The 27,262-nt window shown below is 43.4% G+C and overlaps 1 protein-coding gene across 10 annotated transcripts in view; it reads left to right on the top strand.

Annotated features, from left to right (window-relative positions):
* Nucleotides 1-27,262, top strand: part of NEO1 (neogenin 1) — a 197,853-nt gene that overhangs the window by 145,931 nt on the left and 24,660 nt on the right. For 4 of the 10 annotated variants that reach the window (XM_075764078.1, XM_075764085.1, XM_075764077.1 and 1 more), the window contains exons 8-17: nt 5,921-6,140; nt 11,941-12,095; nt 12,619-12,767; nt 13,783-13,921; nt 17,943-17,992; nt 18,874-19,018; nt 20,286-20,396; nt 23,902-24,096; nt 24,747-24,842; nt 25,671-25,894. In XM_075764078.1, coding sequence (XP_075620193.1) covers nt 5,921-6,140; nt 11,941-12,095; nt 12,619-12,767; nt 13,783-13,921; nt 17,943-17,992; nt 18,874-19,018; nt 20,286-20,396; nt 23,902-24,096; nt 24,747-24,842; nt 25,671-25,894 — 1,484 coding nt within the window. The remainder of the gene's footprint in view (nt 1-5,920; nt 6,141-11,940; nt 12,096-12,618; nt 12,768-13,782; nt 13,922-17,942; nt 17,993-18,873; nt 19,019-20,285; nt 20,397-23,901; nt 24,097-24,746; nt 24,843-25,670; nt 25,895-27,262) is intronic. The other 6 variants (XM_075764083.1, XM_075764086.1, XM_075764080.1 and 3 more) reach the window with 3 other exon arrangements.

Here is a 27,262-nt window from a genome sequence, read left to right as displayed (position 1 = left end):
CAAATAAAGCGTTTCAATTACTAGTTTTCAGGTGTGGCACGTTTGACAGAGTTGTTTTTAAAAGATCACATCAACATCCTGAAATGAGGATGATAGAACGGCACCGCAGACGCCCGCTCAAATTGTTTGTTATCTCACCGCAGAGAATTATGCTCATGGCAGCGGGGGTCATTTTCCCTACGTGATTAAAAGCTGGGTACCACATTAGCGTATCAAACTGATAGGCACCCGTAGCTCTTGCCTCTTCGATTTCACCAGCTTCATGTTGGTAAAATTAAAATACTGCGCTTTTGCTGGTGAAGGATTCGAGTTATTCCAGTCACTGATGGTTATTCGTTCGTTCGAGTCCGGCTCCTTGTGGGTATTTGCGTGTTCCCCGGAACATTTTGATAAAAGAGCTGCAATAGGTGATGTCTGCTCCAAAGAAACTCGAGCCATTGGCGATCCCGGCCTGCGTCCCCACGTCTTTGTTCTGTGCAGCAAGATGAGCCGGGAACCTTATGGTATGTAGGGAGAGAGAGACGGGATCGTCTCTTAGGCCGGGTCAGTGGGATTTGTGCTCGGGTTGTCTTAGCTGGAAGTCTTGGTCTTGTACCCGGGCAGCACAAATTCCCCAACGTGTTGGAATAAAGTATATGTACCGTGGGTAAAAATTGTTTTCTGGCCGAAAGTTAAGAAAAAAAAAAATCTTATTTTCTCATTTTTCTGCCTACCTCACCCTGCTGGTGGATTGCTGGATGGCCTGCAGTGACCGGGCTTCAGTCGTTGACCGTTACCTCCCTTTGTTCAGTGGTTTGGACATCCGTCTGTTGCCCAGGTTACTACATGAGCAGTAGAAAAAATACTGTGCGAAGCAGAAAAAGGACTGCTTGAAATATTTTGCTTTGTTCTCAATTTCTTTTTCGTTAGCTTTTAACTTTGTTAGCTGCAGACAGATAAATCAAGTGACTTTCCTTGTCTATTGATCCAGAATTGAAATTGTATTGCAACAGTTTGAATGTATCCTCTTAGTACCATTTATTTAACCTCGGTCTCCTCCTCTCAGCCCCCTGACTGCGGTGGAGCCACTGGTTAAGGAGTGATTCATTTTATGTCGGCTGTTTTGCTGAATGATTTCTTTCAAATGCTGTTCAAGACAACGCGCTCCATCTCGACTGTACGGCCTTTGTGTGATGGCCAATGGAGCAAGGACGTGGTCTTGATCCCTTAGAAAAACATAAGCTCAGAAAAACTGATATATCGGCAGCGGTTGAAAAGATAAATCTGTTGTATATACGTCTGGCATGCAACAACGTCCTTCTTTTTCCATGTTCTTAGCATGTCACTTGCTGAATATGCCTATTTTATATTTTTTAAAAGATGAGATTAATGCAAAACTGTAGGAATAGGTCTGCAAGGAGTATTCCGCCGTATAGCCGCTTTTTAAAAAGTGATGAAATACATGTTAGAAAGAAGAGACTTGTTTTGCATGATACTTGTTACACCATGCTTAAAAGCTTAAAGTAATAAAGCTGCTCCCTTATTGGCATTAAAACTAATTTTAGTGTAATTACTCATTAACACAGCTCTGCACTGCTGAGCTTTCTGCTCGCACGGCTGTGTACAAATCAGTTTGTAATGGCACTCGAGGCATTTTGAGGAAGAAGGGGGAAAAAAGGAAAGGAAATAACCCGGTCTTCTAAATACATTCCACCGCTATCAACAGTACCAAATTGCTACCAAGCTGGTATTTAATTGCAGCTTTCCACGGGTGAGTTTTCTTGTCTACTCATTGCTTACCTTCCTTGTACGATTTACAAGTCCTTTGCGCTTTCCTTTGGTTCCCAGTGTATTTTTCAGACGCCCCTCATTTTTGTTGTGTTTGACCGATCTACCTAGAACGCTGTCAGAAGGAATATTTCTGGGTTTGAGTCTTGCGCGAGGATAAAACTGGGTTTCTGTTAACCTAGGAGAATCTTGGCAGCTCTCCCAGGCTCTTCATCTTGATGCCTGCAGGTTCTTCAAGCGCCGCGTGCAGATCGCTTAAGTAAAAGATGGATCTTTTTCATTATACAGGAAGACAAATATATGAGTATGTGGGATGTGGTTTAGATTAAGCAGATAAATTTTTAAAATTCATCAGGGAAATAGTTTTCCTTAGAGAAATTTCAGCATTTTGTTTCAATTTAATTATTTTGAAAATATTTGTATTACATTTTAACTAAATAGAATGATTTTTAAAGCTAGGTAAGATGCAGCTTTTGTGTCAGGAACGTGTATTTTGAAGCAGCTCACCTGACAGTATTACCAAGACACGTAAGAAAAACCAAAGTATTAACGTAAGGCGATGGAAGATACCTGGTTTGCATTTTGAGCTCTGAAAAGACAATTGCTGCGCTGGAGAACGGCAGTCTGATACCGTTCTTGGGAGTGTTGTTCTTTTTAAGTCCACAGAGTAGAAATTCATCTCCTACAGTCTTCCTAGAGTTAAAATGAGCAACGGAAATGGCGGATATAAGGAATTTGTGTATTGAAGTAGCAACAGCTTCCCTACAGATGATTCCTCAAACTGTTTCATGGTTCTAAATAATATTATGAATGTAATTAGTTAATAGAAGGGTAGGAAATTAAAGCTCTCTACAAGGGAAAAATATTCAATTAAAATGTAGAGCAAACAGAAGTTTGAAATGAAATGGAAGTCAATCAAGCAGGCGCTCTAGGAAAGATGCTGAAAACTACAGGCACCAAGGAGGTTCTTGTAGAGTACCGTACCCTCTTCCTTAGTGGCAACATGATGTGGAAGGAGTGAAGGTAGGTGCGGCGAGTAAGTCTCGAGTCCAAGGGAACTGTTAACCTGGGCTCAGCTTTAAACATGGGAGAAGCCTGGCTGATGTGGCTGGGACCATAAATGCCATACTGAAGTGGCACTGTAATGGTCATTCAGGAGTAGAGAGAGGGGAGTCAGGCAGATTCCCTGACCCTGACGCACACGGGTCAGTGTTGAACCCTGAGGTTCCCACCAGCCCACTTCTCCAGCCTGGTGGGTCTCCTTCTCTGCCGGTGTATCTGCTGCTCCTCCCAATCTGGTAGAACCTGCAAACCTGTCCCCTCATCCAGGTCACGGGTGAAGCTATGAAAAACGCCGCTCATGACCTGGGCTGCCGGTCAGTCTTCACCCCATTCACCACGAGGCTGGGAGCCTGCTGGGCCAGTCAGCTCTCCACAGGCCCCACCATCCACCCAGCCAGCCCGGATTTGGCTTTCCTAATTCCACCTCTGTGTGCCTGGGTGCTGTTTCTGTATTTTGTTTGGTTAGCCATTTTGGGCTCCGTTTTTGCTTCCTTTACACTTCATGTGCTTAAGCTTGGCCAGGAGCTCCCCGGTCAACCAAGCTGCCTTCCTGCCATGCCCATTTGTTTTCCTCCACGTAGGGGTGCGAGTGGTTTGTCCCCGAAGATCGGTGAGCTCTCCCGATCTCAGTTAGCCGTAAGGGCGGTCATCCATGTCACGCACGTGTCCCGTGACCATGCTCGAGTTTCTTCTCCTTCAGTGTCTTGATTATGGCAAATGCCTTCCTTGGTTTCTTCAGGATCTTAATGCACTTCGGTGAGAAAAGGTGATGTTTCAGATTGGAGTAAGGTAATTGTAAGTGCTGATAACTTTAGCTTAGAACCTTTTCTGCCCCGAGATGTTGCTGTTGCCCCTTGGTAGATCGTACTGTACCATCGAACAAGGGGTGAAGCTGTGCAATGAAACACCCTGCACTGAGTCCAGCAGAAGAGGTAAAACGGGTGTTTCTGTAAGAAACCTAATTACAGGAACATTAAAATAATTTAGATTTTGCAATGAATGTGACTTTAATGGTGTAGTCTATTGATCGGAGGGGGAGAATACTTAATTGCGCTCTGTGGCTATTACAGCGTGGAAAGGATAATTCAGAAGATATTCTTGAGTACTTGTCTTTCTGCGATCTGTGTTTTCAGTGCCAAAATATGTATGTGCTGGCTCTGGGAGCCTTGCAGGGTCCTGGGAAGATACGGATATTGAACTAAAGAGTCTTGATTTTGGTATCAAAGGAAGAAGAAACATGTAATTGAAATGTAATTAAATTGGTGGTTGTATTTACAGCAGTATTTGTCGGGGGAGTGAAACTTGAATGAGAGCTTCAGGAAGGGTGGAAGACACGACGGAGTGGTGACAGGCACAGCGGCACGCGGGGAGGGAGGAAGGGAGGGCGGACATTGCCGGTGTCCCCGTGGAGTCGGGCCTCGTTTGTGGTGGTCGTTGGTCCCGAGAAGCGCACTGTGGTGGTGTGTGCTGTAGGGTTTCCTGTGAAACAATGAAGCGTCTCGTGGTTCTGCCCACGTACTTTTATTACGTTGTGCAAATCTGATAAACGCTAAAGGGTTTGTTCTTCCACCATTGCCAGCAGTTGCCTAAGAAACAGAAATGAAAAATGTGAGTTCTGCCAATTCAAGACCTTACGTGCGAGATGATGCTTTGGTTGACAAGGTATTTTTAGAATTTAAAATCAGGTTGTCGTTGATGATAGACTTCTACGTGCAGCCAAGTCGTTCTCAGGCTGTCTGCCGGAAGGTTTGGTTGTTCAGATAATGTTTTCTGCTTCGGTCAGGTTTTTTGTGTGCAGTTTTCTCCTTGTCTATCGAGACAGAAAGTCCACGTATTCTGGGAGTACGTTAGGTTGAGATGCTGCAGCTCAACAAAAGCTAGTCCTGAACTTCTTTCTGGGGAAAATCTGAGCCATTTTAGTTAATTTCCATAATTAATAAGTGAATCGATGTATTTGGCAGCGTGGATTCCCGTGTGGAATATGTCATCAGGTGGCTTAAGCTTGGTAAATAGTTAAGAATCCAGAAAAATTCAGGGTATCCTGAGCTTTAGGGTTTTGTTACTAATTGTGCTTCCTGTAATACGCTGTGGTAATTGGGGTCCAGCTGCTCAGAATATTACCGTTAGATTTACTGGATGGATTGCTTTAATAGGATTTGGAGAACAGCTATTTGTACGTTACAGCTTGTGCTGTTAACTTGCCAACCTTTTAACGCAATAATCCCGGAGATTTAGCCTAGCTTTAAAGCAGTAATACAGGAAGGCGTACATGGCTTACCACAAAAAAGTTTGTAAAGTCGTCGTATAATATGAAGCGAGAGTCGTTTATGCTTGTTAGTATCTTTGTGAAACGATGTCATGTGTGTTACGAGAGAGAGGAAGAGCATTGATGGAAAGAAAATGGTGACCTTAGCAAAAGTTAGGAAAAAGTCTGTATTTCCACTGCCGCGCCGAGTCGGTCGCATCATCTCACCGCTGGCTGTAGCAGAACCCGGCCGGTTCAGAAAGCGGTTACCGTGTGAGCTGACTTCAATGTTCAAGTGCACGACCTGGATGAGTTTGCACTTCTTAAATGAATTCTGTGTACTCGTCTGTCTTGTTTGTTTGTTTGTGTGATTGACAAGAGTATAAGTTGATTCTGATTGTTAATGAAATAAAGTAGAAAATTGGGTCTGGATGTATTTTTGAATAAATCATACAAGTTGGGGTTTTTAATTGGTGAACGTTTGGTATTACATCTGATTTACAAAGACATTAAAATATTGTTTGCCACTAGTATGTCCTCTTACGAGGTCCTATTTTATGCTCAGTTTTCACCCTTCCCTTTCCCTTGCCACTTCCATTACAACGGAGATTTGGTCTGCTTGCTCGACAGTGACGTGTCCTTTAATATTTCCCATTAGTTTTCAGTAGTTACCTTTGCCTGCATGTCAGCCTTCAGTTTAATGGCCTTTTTTGTGTGTGTTCATTTTCTTTTGTTTCCCATCGTGGTTTTGTTTATTTCTTTTGTGTTTTTTTTTTCCCCTGTTTTCTTTTTTTAAACCGTGGTGATGTTTGCCCTTCATATTCCCCAATGTTTGCACATGACAAGATGTTGCCATCCCAACATTACCTCCCACTTCACTGACCAGTGCCACTAATGACCATCTAGCACCAGCTACAACAGGACCATCGCCTTCAGCCCCGCGGGACGTCGTGGCCACCCTCGTCTCCACTCGCTTCATCAGACTGACGTGGCGGACGCCTGTATCGGACCCTCAAGGAGACAACCTCACCTATTCAATCTTCTACACCAAGGAAGGTATAAACAGGTAAAGATCTCGATGGGTAAAACGGGTCGTGCTCTTGGTGACTCTTCACGCTAGCTTTGCTTAGAAGCAGTATCAACCTTCAGTGGCTGCGGAGGCCGAGGGGTCGTGTTGCCTTCCCTCCCGCACCCCGATTAGAGGAGGTGCGTTTTTATTTGCCTCGTTGCTGCATATTCTTCTGGGCAGAGCTTGCGCCTGCTTTTGATCGACTGCAAACAGTTGCTACCTGCTTTTAGCAGACTGCTTAGAAACTAAGAGCAAGCGTAGACTGTAACACCTCTTTGGGAACGCTGACACTGCTATAAACGCCATCCGCAGCGGGCACAGAAACATCCTCCAGATAATTCGTGTGCTGTTGAGGGTGAGCACTCGCTTCGTGCTTTAAAACCCTGTAAATGTAGTCTGATTCCAGAGAGGGTAGGTGGCGGTTAAGTGTTGCGGTAGGTGGCGGTTACATGTTGATTAGTAATCCCCGGAAATACATATTTCATGAATGGGAAGCGTTGATGAGGTTTTTGACCAATGGTTTGGTTCAATCTCCCCCTTTTTCTTCCTGATGGGATCTGCTGCTCAGAATTACAGTTTCAAATTGTTGTGATAAGTTCGAAGAAGTTGGAGCTAACAATCATTTTGAGCAATGCTTAATTAATTGCTTGATTATCAGATTTATTACTCAAGAGACAATGACCTGTCTGCTTACTGACTAGAGCGCGAGCCTCAAAGTTAAGTCGTTTGAAGAGAGTATGAAACGCTCTGCTACTCGTGGTGAATTGCTACTCTTCCTTCCTTCTGTGGATATTGGAGACATTTTAAGTGAGACGGGGAAGAAAGGTGGGGTCCTGCCAGCCGTTCTTGCTTCTTGCCTCTCCTCCTTCACCCTCCTCGTTGTAACCCGCTGGGTTTTTAGAAAACAATTTGCTGGAGGTGGCTTCATCCCCGTATTGCTTTTGAGGAAACAAAACGCATCCCCTTCGACTACATGCAAGACTATAGAAAGCTAGAAAACGTTCCTTTTGGGCCAAAAGCATGGGTAGAACAAAGGGAAAGAGGCATCTCGTCGTTTGAGGTGAACAAATTAGGCAATTCCAGGACCATCTGCAGTTGCGGTTCCTGCACAGCAACCCTCCGCCTTGGGTTAATGTCCTCCACGGAAAGTTTACACAGCAGAGTACTTAAAGTGCTCACCTGTAAGCTGGTGGTTTCATGGACTGCAAAGAGGTCTTTGTTTGCTTAAGCGTCCTTCTGGATCAGGGTTCAAAGTAGGCTCGGGAAGCCTTTCACCTGCACGTATTCACTAGTGTCTCAACTTCACCACTCCTTTCCCTTTTCAGTTTTTTTTATTATGCCTCGTAAAGGCAGTCGGTATCACTCATTTCACTGATTGGTATGAAAATACTGTGAAATCCTGCCTTTCAACCTAGATTTAGAACAATAAAATTTAAAAAAAAAAAAAAAAAAGGAAACTTTGTGAGCAGTTGGTTGGGCCTTGTGGAACCGTTGCTTGGTTACTGAATAAAAACCTAGATGAGCGTGTCACGCACACCTGAGCAGTCAGAGATCAGAAAATTTTGAAGTCAAGCTTGGATGTGCAACCTTCCTTTCTTTCTCAGCATTATAAAATGCTGCTTAAATGATCACTTTGTAGCCCTTGAATTATACATGATCGTGTGTCTTTGCAGTGGTTTTAAGTGCATATGTACCATCTCCTCGTACTACTATATTTTTGCCTACACATACCATTTTCATTGCATGCATTACGGGATCCTTTTAGTAACCTAAGTGGTGTCTCTTCCTCGCTTGTATTTGAGCAGTGATCAAACTAGGTATTTGATTTATTTACCTTTTAAATCGGGCTTGCGAAAAATGAAAAGAAAAAAAAAGTACATCTAACCTGGAACGGCTTAGCTAGATATTCTGACATCTCTGAACCGTCTTCAAAGGGCTGCAGAGAGTCACAGTGGTCGTGTGGATTGTCGGGGCCGTTAAATCTCTCTGCAGCAGCCAGGGCGTGCTGTTCCTGAGGCGCCAGCTGCCTCGGCCACCGCCAAGGTCCCTTCTTCTCATTTTGACCCATGCAGCGAAAGGAGATACGCGCAGAAACGTGGCGAGGTGTTCCTTAACTTTGCCCTTCGAGCTTACTTAGAGGAGGACTGCAAGACGACCGGAACGTGGTTTCTCCCCGCCCGTAGTCATGGGGCACCCACGTCGTTTTTCGGCCACCGACTGCTTCACCTGCCGAGAGATGCCTTCTGCCCCCCAAGAAATTATCTATTTCACCTTTTAAACTCAGTGTCTGCCCGCAGAAAAACGTTGGCTCCCGACCTGAATGTTACAGAAGATTTGTAACCGGCAGCAAACGAGGAATTACAGCAAAAACGCAAATGCTGCCAAAGTTGTAGTGGTTGATTAAAGCTGGGTTTGATGGTGCGTGGTGTCGGCTGGGGAGGAGTGAGTGAGGAGAAAGATCTGTAGGACTCGGAGGTTACTCTTTAACAGGCAGGCGGCAACTATCCGTAGAAGAGGAGCATTTCCAAGCACGGAAGTCGGCCGTGAAGGCGGCTTGTTCCTGCTTGTTTCAGTGGCTGCAGACCGTCCCAAGCTGGTGGCATGTCTTCACGTTGGCTTGATGATGTCAGAGAGGCTTTTCTTGAGGGAATTACCTACGCAGGAAGTGGGTGTCTCATGGCTTTATTGTCACACCTCTAGAAGAACTGCGGTAATCCGATCACGTGGAAATTACTGTCTTCCTTACAGACTGTACAGTTAGTCGCAGGGTTGTTTCACCCTTCCGTTAGGTATTCCGAATTGAAGGCACTTCCCCCGAAAAGGGTATGGAAATTCAAATGTGAGGGGGCGAAGGGAGGTTTAATTCTCTGAAACTTCAGGCAAGCGCTTGAGTAAAAGAACTCCAAACTTTCAGGATTTACACAAAACCAAAAGACCTAACTAGCGCCTTGCTGGTCCAGGATGGTAAATTACCCGTGAGAGATACTCAGATAATATCAAACCCGTGGTTCAACCTAGTGTGCTTCAAACACAGAAAATGGACTTTAATTGGGTGTCGTCACACGGTCACAACGTCTCTGAGCTCACTGCCAGGCTCCACGGCTGACACGGACCGAGCCGCTTCTTAATATTTCCCTGAAGGTTGTTTTATATATACAAGCGTAACTTTAAACTTCACATTTCCAGATTGCCGCTTGTTTTGAACCGTAGGCTTTTCCCCTTAGGCAACTTGGTAGCTATTTTAAACCTTACCTCTAGTTTACAAAGCTCTTTAATTGGGGATTAAACTGGAATGAGTTAGAATAGGCATAATGTTCTGTCGGGTAGTACAGTTATTCATACAGACCATCTGTTTTGTTACCTATTATGCCTACCTAAACACATCAGAGCTCGTAAAAGGTGCTCAAGGCTCCCCAAGCAAGGGCATAAACGAGAGATTCATGTGGCCCTTAATTAGATTAATCCCAACATATTTTTAAGATGCTGTTTTGAGGGAAGGTGCAGCTCCTAGTTGGTACTGAAACCTGCAATGCTGGGATGTGTCTATTTATTTTTTCATAAACGTTGTCTTGCCATTAAAATAATTTGATTTTGGTTTTGTCATTTTCAATAATAACCTTGGATTGCTTCCCCCCCCCCCCCCCGATAAAATCGGTGAGTGCATTTACACTTGAGGCCGAAAATGCAATGGATTTTGCATGTCAATGGGAGACAAATGTTATTCCACAGCTGTGAATCAGCTGGCACTTACTCTGGGCTTTCAAATACCATCATTATATATCTAAGACATGTCTTAAAGCAAACCATCCATTTGAAAATGCATTTTCAAGCAAATATTTTGCACTGGAAAAGTTAGGGAAAATATTTCTCTTGTTTTCCCTGCCCTCCCAGTTTCATTCTGCGGTGGGTGTGATATTTCTTTTGTGCCTCTCGCTTCCCTGTCAGCTTCTTTCTTGCAAAAAAATACTTTATAAACAAGAGGAGAAGAAAAATCTTTTGTAAACGTTCTTCATTCAAATATGCGATAACGATGCTGCTCATTTAACGATGGAAATCGTAAAGAAATCTGAAAAAAATTAAGCTGTTTATGCGGTGCCATTTTAGCTCAACTTTCATGAAGGAGAATATTCTAGAAAATGAGTTTAAACAGATCTGTAGTTACAATAAGTGTATTGTTTCTCTCTACAGCGTAATAGTGCAGAAATCAACAGGGATTTTGAAATGTTTTCAACCAAGTTAGGCTAAATCAACCGTACCAGTTGATGTAAAAAGAAAGACATTAAAGACGGGGATTTTGGCGTCGTATTTCCATGGTACACACTAAAGCGTAATGGCTGAGAGGTAGGAAAGAGGAGACGGTGGAATAATTTTGCCCAGGCTTCTGCATTAAAAATGATTTAATAGCAGCTAATCATTGGTATGAGAATCGTCTGCCCTCTACTGTAGAGCTCGACAAAGTCTAGCAGACAAAAGGGAAAGAATCGTATTCAAAGCAGTGGCGGTTTCCCTTGATTTTTCTCAGCGGGGAAGTTTTTGATTTCTTCTTTTGTAATACCGCTTTTATTTGTGTTTACAAGGAGTAGGTGGCTGCTTTTCAAGGCAGGGCAGCGTGTAGGTGTCCTCACCCAGACGTAGCTCTGCGACGGTTCACGTGACCGCAGCAACGTGTTGGAAATAAAGGCTGTAGTTAGCTGATGATTAATCTTTTAATCTTCCCCTCAATCCTGAGCTTGATAAGAGCCGATGGAGTTTCCTGAACGATGTTCGGCGCGAGGCCGTGCCTTCCCGGCAGGTTGCCCCGTGACCGGGAGCGCAGCGGAGCTTCTCAAACCGCAGGGCAATAATCCTTCCAGTGCCTCGGTGCACGGAGTGTTTTCTCCGAACCGGATTACGGCTTTCAGCTTGCAAAACGTCGGCCTTTTTTTTTTTTTTTTTTTTGCTGAGCCGAACACAGACGCTCCTTCCCACGCCGTGCGCTCTTTCTTTGAGCTCTGGCAGACAAACTGGGGTGCCCGGCAGCCCAGAGCCATCTCCTCGGCGTTGCTGGAGGTGAGCATCTTCACGCAGGTCCGATAGAAGCCCCTCGACGTGCCCGATTCCCGGGGCGCGAGACGCGCGGAACATGCTGCTGAAGGATGGCTGCTGCTCGTGCGTCGGGCGGAACGAGAGCAGCGGAGACACCGGCAGCCGCTGCCTTTTGTTGACTCCGCTACTTGTGTGGTAATAGCGTAAATGCCACAACTGTCTGCGACAGCAAGTCAGAGCCTGTGGATGTTTTCAAAAAAATCTAAATATTAGGGAGGAACCGAGTAAAGTTGGGAGGTAGAATACAATAAAGCAGCTTCTTTGAAAAATACACAAAAAGCGGCCCCAGAATATTAACAAAAATGCCTTAAACCTCACCAGACTCTGTGTATGCTGCTTAAATATTTTTCCTTCTGGCTTCAGAGTAGTAGGATAAACTGTCACTATGAATTATCGCATGCTGTTACAAGAATAACAAAGAAACTACTTAGTATTTTGTGATGTCAAGTATAATTTATTCTTTTACTTCAGTGTTGCTTTCTTTTTTTTTTTTAAAGAGAAGTTACAAAATTAGAAGCCGTTTGTCACCACCAGTTTTGGCGTATTATTGTTATATTGTGTAGTCTGTGCAGTATAAACAACCGCACTGTTAACACATTAGATATACTCAAATGGGACACATCTTAGTAGCAACTATTCCTTTATTTATCGCTCAAAACCCCTCTGACTAATCAATGCTTGTTTCCGTGCCCAAACCTTTTGTTGCCTAAAGGGAACGCGTTGAAAACACAAGTCGTCCTGGAGAGACGCAAGTGACGATCCAAAACCTGATGCCAGAAACAGTTTATGTCTTTCGCGTCGTGGCGCAGAACAAGCACGGCCCCGGAGAGAGCTCAGCGCCGCTGAAGGTGGCAACTCAGCCCGAGGGTAAGCTCTACATATTTCAAGCCTTCAGGGTCGATGTTTCCCCCCCCCCCCCGCCCCATCCATGACCTTTCCCAGAATAAGTTGATGCTCTTCAAAGTCGCACTTGCAGACCACAAAACGATTTTCCAAGTTACCGTGTTGGTTTGCTTATACGATTTATTCTCACGCTCAAGAAGAACTGATAAGACATTCCTTGTTAGATTCTCTAAAGTTTCTGTTAGGAAAGAAATACTTTAAAATTGTCATTAACTGCAAGAGGGGAAAAAAAAGAAAGCTTTAAGAAAATGCAAAGTGTGTGATTTGTTCGGATCGTTCAGGACGAAATGAATCTGACCCAGGGAGCAGGACCTCCTTCAGAAATGTGGTCCCACCTTTACACCCCCCAACAAATCCATGTGAAATGCTGAAATCTAAAAACATCCCTGGAATCGATTTATATTTAAATAGACGCCAAAATAATTAGCTACCGAAAATGTTAATTGCTAGGCTTGCTGACTAGCGGACTTTCACGCTCACATTCCAGTTCAGCTTCCGGGGCCGGCACCCAATATCCGAGCGCACGCCAGCTCACCCACCTCCGTCACCGTCACCTGGGAAACGCCGCTGTCGGGCAATGGAGAAATCCAGAACTACAAACTCTATTACATGGAGAAGGGGCAGGAGACCGAACAGGTACAGAGCCCGGCGTGGCGTACAACGCCCTTAACAGCCTTTTGTCTTTGGTGATGGTTTTACCTGAAATTTCTAGAAAGCCCTTATGAAGCATTCATTTTTCTGATGGACTGAATCCTTTAGCCTAAAATACGGAAATACTTCAAAATCCAGCATGAAATGTATATGTCTTGGAATTAAAGCGATAGTTTACGTGATGGCTCATCTAGGCGTTCATCAGCATCAAGGAGCATTTGGGGATGGCCGTCATACCGCGAGAGGAAAACTCAAATAATAGCTATATCGTCATTTAACAGTTCTGGGCCAGGTGGTGTAAAGGATGCTTGCGGGGTTTTTAGAGGCTGGCTGGTTTTATTTTATTAAATTAGGCTAGCTACTGATTTTAGCATGATCCTTAATCTGAACCGTTCTTACTTCTTGAGTTCTTTGATCCAGCGATGGATATTTTGATACCGCCGAGTGTCTAATTGATTAAATTTTCTTATGATTCAGCTGGAAGAAGCCGATATGTTCTGTACAAATATAGGTTGCCACCTGAGAATAATCACAACTGTGGCAGGATTAATCCCAGTCATTTAATTGCCCATCCGATTGCATTTGAATATGATTCCAGCTTTAAAAAAAAGCTAAGGGAAGAATATTTTTGTTAGCATTTAAAGTCATTTTTGACATCTGTTTTTAAATAGGGAAGCTGTAGTCCTTTGATAAAACGTCATTTTGGACTTCTGCATCCCGCTATCCAAGACATCGTCATAATTTTTAGTGAGACAAGTTTGTCAAATCTCTTTTTGTTTACAGAACTAGTGTCCGTGCTATGATTTACGTCTCTTGTGAGCTCACGGTTAGCATCTTAACAAGTCCTGGCTGGATACAAACTTTGGGCTCGATCTGCAGGTGCTACAGAAAGCTGTCATTCCGGCGTCTGCCTTTATTACTGTCTGCGAGTCTGAGACATTCATAATAGTTGCAGACCCGATTCTGACCTTGACTTGTATGTATGTTTGTTTATGAACAGGATGTTGATGTAGGAGGACTCTCCTACACCATTAACGGATTAAAGAAATACACAGAGTATAGTTTCCGAGTGGTAGCTTACAATAAACACGGTCCCGGAGTCTCGACCCACGACGTTGTTGTACGAACGCTGTCGGATGGTAAGCGGCTTTGTTCCTTTTTTATTTTTCATTTTTGGCAGGAATTATGTGGTAATTTCCTTTAAGTGAATTTTTAACCAGAAAGACTTTGATGGTTTTGTTCGTTGTTGCCCTGTTTTAGTAATAATGTAGTTGTTGCGTATGGCCTTGTGTGGTGAAAGTTTCCCCCGGAGGCTTTCCACATTAGGTGAGGGAAAATTACTATACCCGATTCTGCTAACGACACAACGGTGTCCTTCATTTCAACATCAGTAGTTTATTTCAGGGGCTGTTGAGTCTACGAAGCGTTCTGAACGGACAGAAACACAATTACATTGAAGGCAACAGCTCCAAATTATTTTTTTTTCAGGTTCTGTAATATTTTTACATACGCGAGCAACCTTTTGCTTTTGGAGTGTTTTTATTTTAATTGTGGCCGTATGGGAAAATGCCGCAGGTCTTTAGATTCCAGCGCAGATGCCATTCAATCAATTGCATACAATAACGAAAGCAGGAAATGGTAACGGTATTTTCGATATGGCAGATAAAGAGGTAATGTGAAGCAAATATAGGAACAGTTGTGGAATCATCAGAGTTTATAGAAAATAAGAGTTACCATTGAGAAGTTTGTTTATATGGAAGAGCAGGCGGATGAAAAGTGAGCCTAGCCTGGAATTCTCTCTCCGGGAGTGACCAAGAGCAGAACAGACAAGCAGAGAGGAACGTTGTCCCAAATTCTCTGGGACTTCTTGACTCTGCAGTGGCTTCTCTGTACTTACTACTGAAGTTTCTCTTCCGTTAACGCTGTCGGCATCCTCTTTAACCCACGTCAGCTTTTATCATCCGCGACATATAGCGGACAAGGATTCTACAAATAAATTTTCTGGGAAAAACCAGCCCTTTTTCTCTGGTTTGAACCTGCTGTATGTTAGCGTCGGTTGTTGCCTATAGCGGTACTGCCGGAAAGAGTGACTAGTCGGTGTCCGCCAGCCCCGCTCGCCACGTTACAGACCTCTGCTCCGTTCTCCCTTGTTCATCTCTTTTCCAAATTCAAACGTCACAGAAATGCTTAGCCGTTTCTTTTGTGGAAGCTGTTTCAATTTTCAGTGCCCTTTTCTGAACTTTCTTCTAGGTTTCTTTTCTCCTCCGTGCTTTTAAAAATGGAGATAGAGGGGACTAAAATTGTATCAAAAGTGCAAGTGTGTAATTACGAGCATTTGAGTGACCTTTTTTTGGCTCGTTCTGAGCACTAAGGTGACTTGTTTGGGGTACACTGCTCTTGGTGGAATTGCTCTGCTCAGAGCCATCACTTTGCGTGTAGATGTAGGATAATTTTTCCCGCGCCTGTAACTTTGTCTGCCATGAATTTCATCTGTCACTTTAACATGCAGGCGCAAAACGTCCTGAGGTCTTTCTGCAGTTCTTTACCGTCAGATCTTGTCTGTACTCACGTTTGTCACCTCGCTGCTCCATCCCCCGTTCAGCACTTAGGGATGTGTTGAGCAACAGGGGTCTCGGCATGTACCATGGAGGAACGCCGCAGGTCATCTCCCACCACGTTCGTTCCTACCTTCTCTTCCCTTTCTTTTAACCAGTTGTTTACTCGGGCCAGGACTCCCCTCCCATCCCCTCGTCGCTTCGTTTCTTCAGAGCTCTCCAGCAGGTTTGCGGTGTGGGATTTCCCCTTAAAACAGTGACAAATACGTGTTACTACTCCGCGTATCTATGAATTTCATGCTTTATTGTGGCTTCAGTTTGTCTAATACAGGTTTCTGACTTACTGCTTGAAGTTTCTCAAATGGAACCCCTTTGAAATACTGGCATCACGTTTCCCATCTTCCAGAATCAAGGTAGCTTGGGAGAGGTTACGCAGAAGTCATGCAACGGTTTCGTTCCCAACTTCCTTGAGAAATCCTGGCTGAATAGCATCTAGCACTGGCAACACGCTGCCGTCGTTACGTCTGACTCGTCCGTCATCCCCCGGATTGACCTTTCAGGCTGAGAGATCTTGCAAGCCCCTCGTACAGGGTGTCATGGAAACCTCTCCTCTTCCTTCCACTCGGTACAAATGCAAAGAAGTCAGCTGGGTGGCCGTATCTTTTTCTTTTTCTGTCATACCCTGACTGTCTGCTAACTCTACGACTTCTCTAAAGGGCTTCCAGCTCCTTATTTGATGGAAGAAGAATTTATTAGTAGTTGTAATGTCATTTTTCAAGTTTTCCTGAAGTTCTTTCTGGCCCAACTTAACGTTTTCACGTTTCACCTACAGAAATTGATTTTCTAAAGCTTTCGGAAGGATGTCATCTTGCTTCTTACAATCTGATAACTCTGCTGTTCTCCCCTTCAGTCTCGCAAATCTTTTTGGATGAGACAGACGTTTTCTCCTTGTGTTTCCTGTAAGCAACCTCCATGTTTCCCACAGGGATTTCACTCTAAGCTTCCTTTAGCCTCTATTCAACAAGCTTCCGCGTTTTTATGTAGGTTTTTGCTCCTAATCTGTTACGGTGCTTTGTTGCGGGATAGCTCTTCAGGTATTGCAATTTGAACCCAGGTTTATGTGCTGCTTATAAGGATTGCTTCTCTTCTTCTGGTCTTCCTGATCTATAGGAAGCAATCGTGTCTGACAACTAGAAATGTCATCTCTGCCTGGCGCCTTGATGGAGGGCATTTCCCTGAGCAACTCGTGGTCCTCCTGTCTGCGTGGTTGCTGTACGACGTACCAGACTCGCCTCTGCCTTTCCTATCGGAGTACCAGCCCATAGGAAATCCATTTTATCTGCTGGCCTGGTTAAATTCTTAATCTGGTCTGAGTCTAAGCTTACTTTGGCGTAAAATGAATTGCGCGTGTGTCTGTGACTATATTTACGTGCGTGTATCCTTTCCCGTGTTCTACTGATTGTCTTTCTCTCCCCGAGTTTGCAATATATGCATTAATTATTAATCACTCCTTGTGAAACCCAGGACTTTTTTTAAGGTTGTTCTGAAAGCAGCCACCAACTGCATAAACCAAACAAACAGCAAGAAAAGCTTAGCTTGATTTCATTTCCTCCTCTTAACGTGTGTCGCTTTGTAAAGGACGTAGGGCTTAATCCCTAGGTCTGGTGATTTCCAACTGGATTCAGCTGGAAAGAGGAGTAAACCCAAATCCTCGTGGTCCGCCTTGCCCCCCGCTTGGGGGATAGTGGGAGAGGGGGATTTATTTAACCGCACCCCGGTGTACCTTTCACTTACCGCAGGGCTACTTTCGCTTTGCGCACTCCGGAGTGTTTTCTTAGGCATCGCTGCGGCCGGTGTGAGTTGTTTGGAAAACACATTATTCAGGCCGGAACAATCTTTAGCCCCGTTGCGCTACTTGCCTGTCCTCGTGCTTTGCCGGAGCCTCACCTTCCTGCCAGGGACCCCTTATCTCTGCCTTGGAGATAACGTTTGTGAGGCTCAAGTGCTGCGACAAGGATTTCCTTGGTTTCGGGTTCTTATGTTGCCCTTTCGTCTAATGGACTTTCGCTGTCGTGACCAGCAAGTTGCTACAGCTAGTAAAGAACTAACAGAGAGCGGAGGTTTAGAAGCAGAAACCGTCTTTGCGATGCGCTTCACCTCCTCGGTAATGCAGGGACATGTTGACTCTGAGGTTTTCCTGTTACACAGAAACCGTGGCTAGAATTTCCAATGTGGGTTCCCAGAATCCAGCATGTAAATTAAAGATTTGATTTTGAAAAGTACTGAATGTGATCTCTTTTCTTAGAGTTTATGGGAATTACCTTTAAATAGAAGGCATTTTTTAGTTAGATACCTGTGATAAGTAAAGACCTGACTAAAAAGTGAGTTTGTTCTTTGTGTCGAAAATAAGTAAACCTCCTAAGCCACGCTCTGTATGTCATAAAGTACTCCTGGTTGAATTTTGTAGTTATTTATATAGTGTCTCTAACCAGAATGCTTTGTACTTCCATAATGAATGATAGCAGAGAGTAGTTGTGTATGGAAATACAGTATCTGATACAGTATACGGAAATTCTGGAGTTGTAATTCCTTTAAATGTTCCTAGTCCCCAGTGCTCCGCCGCAGAATCTAACGCTGGAGGTCCGGAATTCCAAGGTAAGATGTGGAGAATGTCCCGTTGGTAGGGAGTCAGCAAAAGGTCGGTGGGTCTCAGATGGACCAAAATTCAGAGCTGCTTTGGGTTTCTTTTCTACCGTGCCGCTTTTCGGTTATTTCTGCCCAACGGGAGAATATCTGAACGTGGGGCTTGAAGCATTAGAAACTCCAGTCCCGCCGTGGATTGTACGTAACAGAATGCAGCGAGGACGGCGGCGATGTACCGAAGCATGGAGGCTAATTATGAAGGAAGTTTAATCAGGCACAAAAGCCTGAAGCGCCAGAGCTTGAATGTATTCCTGTTGATTAACTATTGTTTACAGTCTGTGTGCATACATACGCACGTTTATAGTGTCCTGGGCACTTAACGAGAGAAGATTATATACTTAGCCGTTATGACGTTAGTGGTTATGATTGGAGATTTTTTTTTTAAAAGCCTTTTCTAACCTCTTTTCCAAATACCTTCTTCTGCTGCCTGCGTGATTGAAAATAAATAACTTCACGCACATAAACTACAGTTCAGATAACTTGTAACCTTTAGAGAAAATTCTTAAAGATAGATCCTCAAGTAAGCTGTATCTTAAGATAACCCGAAGAAAATGAAAGGGAAACCCATGGGGCCATTTGGGAAATTGGAATCAGAAGGTCTAATAGGATTGAAGCGCGTTGAGGTGAACTTCCATAGGCGCACGGCCGGCCGCGGCTGCTGCTGAATCACAGCGGGGTTATTTTTGCAGAGAGCCTATGTTTTACCATAGGAAAATGCGGTATTTTCTGTGCACGTGGTTTTTATCTTGTGTTTCGTGAAGTAGTAGCGCTAGAGTAGTTCCTCCGGCTGCGTGGGAGGTGATGACTTTGTAACGACCTTCTTACTTCCCCAGAGCATCATGCTACACTGGCAGCCGCCTCCTGCGGGGACGCACAGTGGACAAATCACTGGCTATAAAATTCGTTACCGTAAGGTGTCCCGCAAGAGTGATGTGACAGAGAGCATTGGCGGGACCCAGCTTTTCCAGCTAATTGAAGGTGAGCTATTATTGGCAAGCTTTTGTTATCAAAAAGGGGGGGTTCAGGTGCTTTTTGTGGGCTGAGGCTGAGACATGTTTATGTAGGGTTCTTACCTTGGAAGAAAAAAATGAAAATACTTAAAAGAAGTTCTGAGGTAGCGTGGGCTGGCTAGTGGAAACCAAAGTCCTGTTTTCTAGCCCCAATTTTACCACCGATTTGCTAAGTGGACTGGATGAGTCCTTTCAAAACCTTTACAAAGGGCGTATAGGGGTTGATGGTCCTGAGCCCGTTGTGTCTGCCCAAGCGCCAAGAATACACACGTGGAGATGGATGCCGACGAAACGCGGTCTGGCTGGGTGTGCGACACACTCCCCTGTTTGCACGTAGATAAAATGTAGGTGAGCTCTGTCTTGCTCACCAACAAGCCCAGCTCAGAGTCCCACGTAGGAACTTCTTACTTCGGGCATATGTGCAAACACATCGTCCCGCCTAATTTCACCGACATCAACCATTTTCCTTCTTTCTGGCATAGGCGTAATGTATCCCCTCTTTATTTTGAACGCTTCAAAAATCCAACCTACTGCATTACTTAGTATAAATTGTATATCGTTACCAGAACTAGAATTTTGTGTAGCAGAAATAAACAGTACGTGAGAACAGCAGCAGGACTAGATTTTGTTCATTTTTTAAATCTGTGTAGATGAAGACTTGGTGAAAAGAGAAGAAATTGTGCCTCTCCGCAGAATGAATATGCACTTTTTAACAAGATGTTTTGATATGTTCTCAGAAACGCCAGCTGTGACTCACTAAGTTTTGGTTTTCTCAGAGTAGGAGTTGATATGTGCTAGAGTATATTTTTGCCAGCAACAAAGGCTGTTTAAGAAGTTCCATATATCAAATCCTGAGTGCATTTTCATACTGCTTTGATGATTGATTATACGCTCTTACATACATTAAACTGTTTGCACAGTTTGGTCACTTCTTGTCTGTACTGTACACCTATGTTTAGTTATGGATGTGTGGCTGGTTCTGTACTTAAAACTAATTAATAGCCAGAAATGAAAGCTGGCTGCAAACAGTACCTGGTGCAAACAACTTCCTCAGCGGAGCTGCGCCGTGTGTAGTGCCGTTTCCATCCCTGACCTCGTGTTGTGCGCAAGAGGCAGTGGTGGGGTGAAAGGCATTTTACCGTCGGGCTATACCTGTCATTTTCGTCAGGAACTGTGACTCCTGTGCTCACAGCTGGAATTCCTGTTCGATGACTTGGGTTCTCTTGGTCTCTTAGGTCTTGAACGAGGTACAGAATACAGCTTCCGAGTAGCTGCCTTGACGGTTAATGGTACCGGACCCGCTACCGACTGGGTATCAGCAGAAACGTTTGAGAGTGACCTAGACGGTAAGATCATAAGTGTGAACATATTTGTGACATCAAAAACATTAGAATTAGGGCACAGTAAGGTTTGATCGCCTTTTTTAAAGGCCAGCCTGATTTTCTGCAATTGTTTTTACTGTACTCTAATTATACAATGTGCTTTATTTACGATTAAGTGAAGTGAATTTCTATTTTAACACAAAATTCTTGCCAAATCAATTAAATGGCTTGAAATTAAACCCTGCTTCTACGCTTTCTAGTACTGTATGTTGGCACTATGCTGCTTCTGCTAGGAAATACCCAGTTGTGAATTACAGTGTTTCAATATTTAAATAATAATACGTTATAAGATTTATATAATAATAATAATGGCTCAATTTTTATGTTGTAATAAAATTCATCTTGTTAATTATGCAAGGGCTTACGTGCTCTGAAACAGAGGTAGGAGGACTGTTTTTCCTTGAGGGAAGTAAAATAGTGATTAACTATTTATGTAGCACCTAAATTATGCTAATGAAGGCATTGAAGTATACCTCAAAGAGTTCGGAGCGGTGATTTGATTGACTGGCCATGTGGCTGCGGGGTGGAGTACTGGCGTTTACGCTGTGGTTGCAGACTTGGAGTTGTAAACTTTGTCGAATGCAAGAGAGATGCCACGGTAGGAAAGAAACAGCGGAAAACATTGCTCTTGCCTGTAAATCTTTGAAACCTTACCACTGTGATTCATTGGAACCATGCTTTCTGAAAATATTTTTCCTTCATTTTTTCGAAAGAGAACATTCGACCCCCCCGTACTTGTTATTTTGCCACTTTAGAAGAAAAGAGAGGTTGATTATATTGCCAGTACTGACAGACGAGTATAGACCGTATCCTCCGTCAGAAATGAAGTCTTTTCCACCAAGGCCGTGTATTCGTGATATGCGGTATACCGAACCATGTTAACGTCTTGTTTTTCCAGCGTAGAGGTTACCAATAAAAGTAGAAAATGTTCTGTGAAAAATGTTGACCTTTAATAGTTGGTCCGGATGTTTGGTACGCTAGAATAATTTGCAAGCGGGAACCTGATTCTTGCAGAATTCAAATGAGCAAATGTGTGAGCATCTCCCCAAATCAATGAGCAATGAAAATGGAAGGAAAGTGCTATTTTTAAAGGGTGGCTGAGGCGAATCTCTTTGGAACTGCCTACGTGGAGCTGGTGATCCCGGGAAGACCGTAGCTACTTCAGGAAAGCATTTGATCAGCGCTGTTGCACACAAGTTACCTCACGCTTGTTGCAGGCCGGTCTCCCTCTTGGCTTTGTTAGAGTAGCCGGAGGGGGTCGTTGTAGCTCCGTGCCATGGGATCCAGTAATGTCTTTCACATCTGCGTGGCTTGAGATTCAGTTATCCTGGCAGCTGGAAGACAGAATAATATTTGCTCTACGCTCTCGGCAGACCGCTTCAACAGTCAGCTGATTGAAGCCCTGAGAGCCCACGCTTCAATCTTTGTGTTATGCAAAGTTGATGCTCAACTTCATACTTGTCCTCTTATTGCTTATTCTCCATCGCTTAATCAAGAGCAGCGCAAAACCCAATGTTAACAGTGGAGTTCAGTCTTATAGTTACTTAAAATTTCTTTTTAGAGTTGAAATTCCTTTCATCTGTGTGTCTTGTCTTCCTCTAACTGGATATGACACAACCTTGCAGCGTTGAGAAACCACCGGTTCCCCAAACTGAAGTAGAGCTCTGTAAATAGGCAGCACTTACACAAGGTAATGAACATGTACTCTGCTTGTGAGTTGGAGTTACCAGTGCTGGGCCAGAGGATAGCATCAGGATTAAATTTAAATAGGGCGGAAGGAGGGAGAAGAAAAGAACCCTTTTGTTCTGCGATCACGTCGTCATTTTAATTTCTTTCAAATTGGAGCATTGCAGTCCTTGCAGGAAATCCAACTTTCTTTATGCATATTCTTTACAATGAATAAAGTCATAAACATTCACAGTTAAGACAATATGACATGGTATTCCTAGCGTGTGTGAGATATTTGCGTACGTGCACACTGGAAAGATGTGTATTTTTTGCTTTTCTTTCTTTAGTGAGCTCACGTGGATAATTTTAATACCATGCAAGTGTAGTTACAGCTAATCTTTAATTTCTCAGGTTCAACAGACATGTAAGGCATAATTCCTTTTTATTCCACGGCTGCTTTTTTGAATTTAAATAGAAAATTATTCACTTTGTAGCATCAGCAATGTAAATGGGAGCCAGGCTCTTACAATTTACTGTTAGCAGGGCTGTGTCATTTTGCGGAGTCGGTGCAGGTCCCACCAGGAGCGCGCATGCAAGAGGTGTTAAACGGTTCTACAAAGTTCATCCCCAATGCACGAACTTCTGTGCAGTTAAAAATGTCATCTCTCATACTGCAATTCTGTAGCTTTGCTGTATTTAATAGTTGTGAACTTTAATGGATCGGCTGTGTCAGCTGGAGACCCCTGGGCTAGCAGGCCAATGGCGTATTATGATCCAAATAATCCTGTTGTGGTGCTTTATTAAATGTTTTTAGGTAAATGCAGCGTGTTTCATTAAAATGAAATCCCTCCAGGAAGCAGAACTCTCTGAACTGATTTTATTTTAGAGTGGGGAACTCGGCTTACTGTTGCGCAGAATTATTTAAAATCTGCCAACGTACGGCAGGCTGCGGTGGCCTGACAAAAGTACTTACTTCATTTGTGAGAAGTTAAAGCAAAGGTGCGTACGGTCGTGCTTTTAGATTGCTTTTAAGTTGGGGGAAAAAAATCCTTTCAGTAAAAATATCAGGGGATTACGGTGACATATAGTGGAAGTTCCTCCTGTTATTAAGGATCCACGTTCCATCTCTCTGTTGGGTTGCGATTAAATTTGTGTCGCTTGTGGGAGTAGGATTCGAGCATTTGATACTCTGTGAGTATTTCTTGATCTTGCGGTATGGTTGTGTAGTCTCTACATATGTTTTGTGAGTTACCTAAAAGAGGACAAATCACAACAAACCTTTGCAGCAAATGCAGTATCTGGTTTGCTGACAAATTCTTACAGCTTTGGAATATTCTATTGAATCCTACAACAAGCTCAGGAACCTTTCTTTCATCATCAGTGTGTTTTCAATAGAATTCTTTTAATGCCCACAAGTAAGTAATACGATGGAACTAAAAGTAGATTGCTTTGTGGAGGGGAAGGACGTGATAAATCTAATGCATATTTTGAAGACCAACAAATTAGAACATGCAGAAACATCAAAAAAAACCCTTCAGTACGACCGTCCTTTCTTTTAAAGAGAGTATCTATTAAAATACATTAGTGCATGAAACTGTGTTAATTTTCTTCTGCTTATTAGAGTTCTTTGCTCTCTCTTGTACCATAAAGCTCTCTCCTTTGGAGCCTCCTTTGGAGCCTACTCATTTCAATACAGACGCAGAGTAGAAGTGCTACGTTTGGCCATAGTAGCTCAGAGCTCTTCGTGTAATTTACCTTTATTTAAGAGAAATCCTTGAAGTGCGTCGTTTTGCTTTTACAGAAACTCGTGTTCCTGAAGTTCCGAGCTCCCTACACGTCCGTCCGCTTGTCACCAGTATCGTGGTAAGCTGGACTCCGCCTGAAAACCAGAACATCGTGGTGAGAGGCTACGCTATAGGGTACGGCATTGGCAGCCCGCACGCGCAGACCATCAAGGTGGACTATAAGCAGAGATACTACACCATTGAAAACTTAGGTAAGGAAAGCGAATTTACCGTAATGATAGAGAAAGAGGCAGAGGAATACAAAAAACCAACCCAGAATTCTAAATTTACCGAGTTTGAAGCACAGTGCGTTTTGATTTGATGCTTTCCCTTCAACGCTTCGTACAAAAACTTGCGTGCTGAGCGGCATTCCCTTCTCCTCCTCCTGGAGCTGCAGAACGGGTGGCTTCAGGCAAAAAAAAAGAAACCGCAATGTCACCGAGATACGGTGGCGTCTGCTTTGAAAGAAAAATACAGAACTGCTCCTCCACAGAACTCCCTGTGGTAGGTAAGATATCCTGAAAGCAAAATAAATGTTACTATTGTGAATTATTAGAGAAATTGGAGTTTTGAGTCATATTCTAGTAGAGCAACTTAAAATGTTCGTTTTCAAATGGTTTTCCTCACTACTATTGTGACTGTACTTAAGGCAGATTTGCTGTAATTACAGACTTCTGCTCTGTGAGAACTGCTGAACACTAACGGACGCTCTGTATGGAGACGTCCTCAACTCAAATTTAGTTATTTCATGTATTTCACTTAAAAAATAAACTGCTGAACAGAGGGAATACGGAGAAGCAGAAAACAGGATTCGCTAACAGTTTGCACTAAAATATATTGGACTTTTTCTTTTCCCCTTCAGACCCAAGCTCCCACTATGTCATAACTCTGAAGGCGTTTAACAACGTTGGGGAAGGAATCCCTCTCTACGAGAGCGCGGTGACCAGGCCCCACTCAGGTAAAGGCCAGGGGCTGCTTTTACATTCTCATTTTGAAGACGATGCCTGCGTTTTCTTTGTCTGAGTCTCAATCTGCAGTCACTTACACTAAACAAATTCTTGGCTTTTTTTATTTTTTTTTTTTAATATCTTGTAATACATTAATAAAAGATCTTAAGCAGAGAAACTAGTTTGCAAGCGAGCTGTCGCTATGCTATGGCTCAGTGCGCTCCCTACGAGGCTGTTAGCATTACTTCGTTATTTTGTGTTGATGTCAACGCTTGGGTTTGGTTTAGTCCTCTGAAGAGCAGGAATTTGTAGAGATTTTACAGAGGGAGGACATTGGAATTACAGTTTCTTCAGTTATTGCAAATTTGTACGATACTTGGAACTTGATTGGCATTAACATTCTTTAAAGGACGATGGGAGTTCCCCATAATGTTTCTGAAGCGGCATTTACCCATCTAGAAGTCGTCCAGCTCTTTTTCCTCCGCGTTGTTTTCTGGAAGGGCAATCAGTGGACGTTCTGAGGCAGATAAAGTTAAAATTACCATGTGTTTGGGGCTGAATGGACTGCTGAACACTAATACGATTAGGTGTATATATGTACATTAGCATGTTTATGTTGTCTTACTGTCTTAAGAAAGGAACACGATGCAAGAGTAATTTTATTCGCTGGTCTTATGTCACCTATTAACTCTGGCTTTTCTCTCTTTTTCTCCATTTCTCACCTTTCATTCCATTGTACTACCCTGCATTTCCCCTTTTTTGTTTTTTTGTTTACATTAAAATGCCACCTTCTCCCTTTTTAATTATAATACACTACTTTTTACCCATCAATTCCCTAGACACTTCCGAAGTTGATTTGTTTGTTATTAATGCTCCATACACTCCAGTGCCAGATCCGTCTCCCATGATGCCACCGGTGGGAGTTCAGGCTTCCATTCTGAGTCACGACACCATACGGATCACTTGGGCAGACAACTCTCTGCCAAAGAACCAGAAGATCACAGACGCTCGCTACTACACAGTTCGCTGGAAAACCAATATTCCTGCAAACACAAAGTACAAGGTATCGGAGTTTCACCACCACTACCAGAGCTGCGTTATTTCAGTGAGAAGAACTTCCATGTTCAAGTCGGGGTTGAGAGTAGAGACGAGCGCTTAGGAAACGGTCCAGAGGTGTGCCCAGGTTTATTCGAGATGCCTGGACTGAGCTCACATCCGTACCGCTCGGTCAAACCAAGGGGTCTGCTAGATGTAGTTGGAGGTAGTTGGTTTCGTGGGCGCCTTTGCGTATGTGCGTGATGGAGAGCGAGACGGGGTGTTGCGTGTGAGCGAATGGAAGAGCTGGCTCGGGGAAGGCAGGCAGACGCTTCCAGAACGACGTTCTGCTCTGGAACCGTGGACACGGTGACAGTTTTACCCTCCCTGCGGCACCCTAAGGCGATCGCTTTGTTTGACGGATGGGGGCTTACCTTTAGAGGAGCCAGTAGGGCATTAATAAGGTACGTGTTACTGATGGCTTCTCTCCAGTTAGTCGGAGAAATCTGAATTTGTGGGGTGAGTCATGCAGGGAAAATATTTACCCTGACGGTTTTAAGTTTCCTTTTACAACCTTTTCTGTTCATACGACGTTGATAATGAACCTTTCCTTTGGGAACTGAGTGGGTGCAAAATATGTAACACTGACTTTATGATATCGCTGCCTTCCTTGTTTTTCATCTACTGTTTTGATTTGGAGACTAGATTCGGGGTTGGGTTTATTGGTTTGGATATATTTTTTATTTTTTATTTTTTTTTTTTAATTTTCAGAGTTATCTGGAGGCCTCAAAAATGCTGACTGCAAATTTCACATTTGAAATGAGACTCAAAGGAAATGGTTGTTAAAATACCCAGCTAGTGGAGCTCCCTTTATGCTCTCGCAGAGCAAACTTGTTACAAACCAGATCTCTTTTTTTATTGAAATGAAAAGATGTATATATGTGTGTTCTGCCTCTAAAGGCAAGTTATTTATGAACCCACATTCCCGAGTCATGTGCAGAGGATGTCTCGGGAGTGATTTATAGAACGCTGCAGTTTTATTAGTGAAATGCTTTAAAAAACCCCACCCTCAGTGGTAAATGAAATACTCCCACCGTTCTCAGTGCTGGTGGCCAGTGGTGAAGAAGTTTTATTGTGGACCGAAAAATAGCATGTAATGATGGAATATAGTTCAAACTTACTCATGGTTAAAAAAAGCATTTGCCTGAAAGGACGTAGGTTTGCGAACGTTTGCTCTGACAGGTTTTAACCCATGATGTTTGGAGAACTCGCATCCTGCTTTTTTTTTCTTTTGTTTTGACCGTGAATTCCGTACAACTCTGTTGAACGTTAACAACTGCTGATTTTTCAGAAAGGCAAAAACCTCTTTTCAGCGATGCTGTTCAATAAACTGCCC

This window comes from Balearica regulorum, chromosome 12, assembly GCF_011004875.1.
Source record: "Balearica regulorum gibbericeps isolate bBalReg1 chromosome 12, bBalReg1.pri, whole genome shotgun sequence".
NCBI lineage: Eukaryota > Metazoa > Chordata > Aves > Gruiformes > Gruidae > Balearica > Balearica regulorum.
This window is presented reverse-complemented; position numbering and strand designations above follow the sequence as displayed.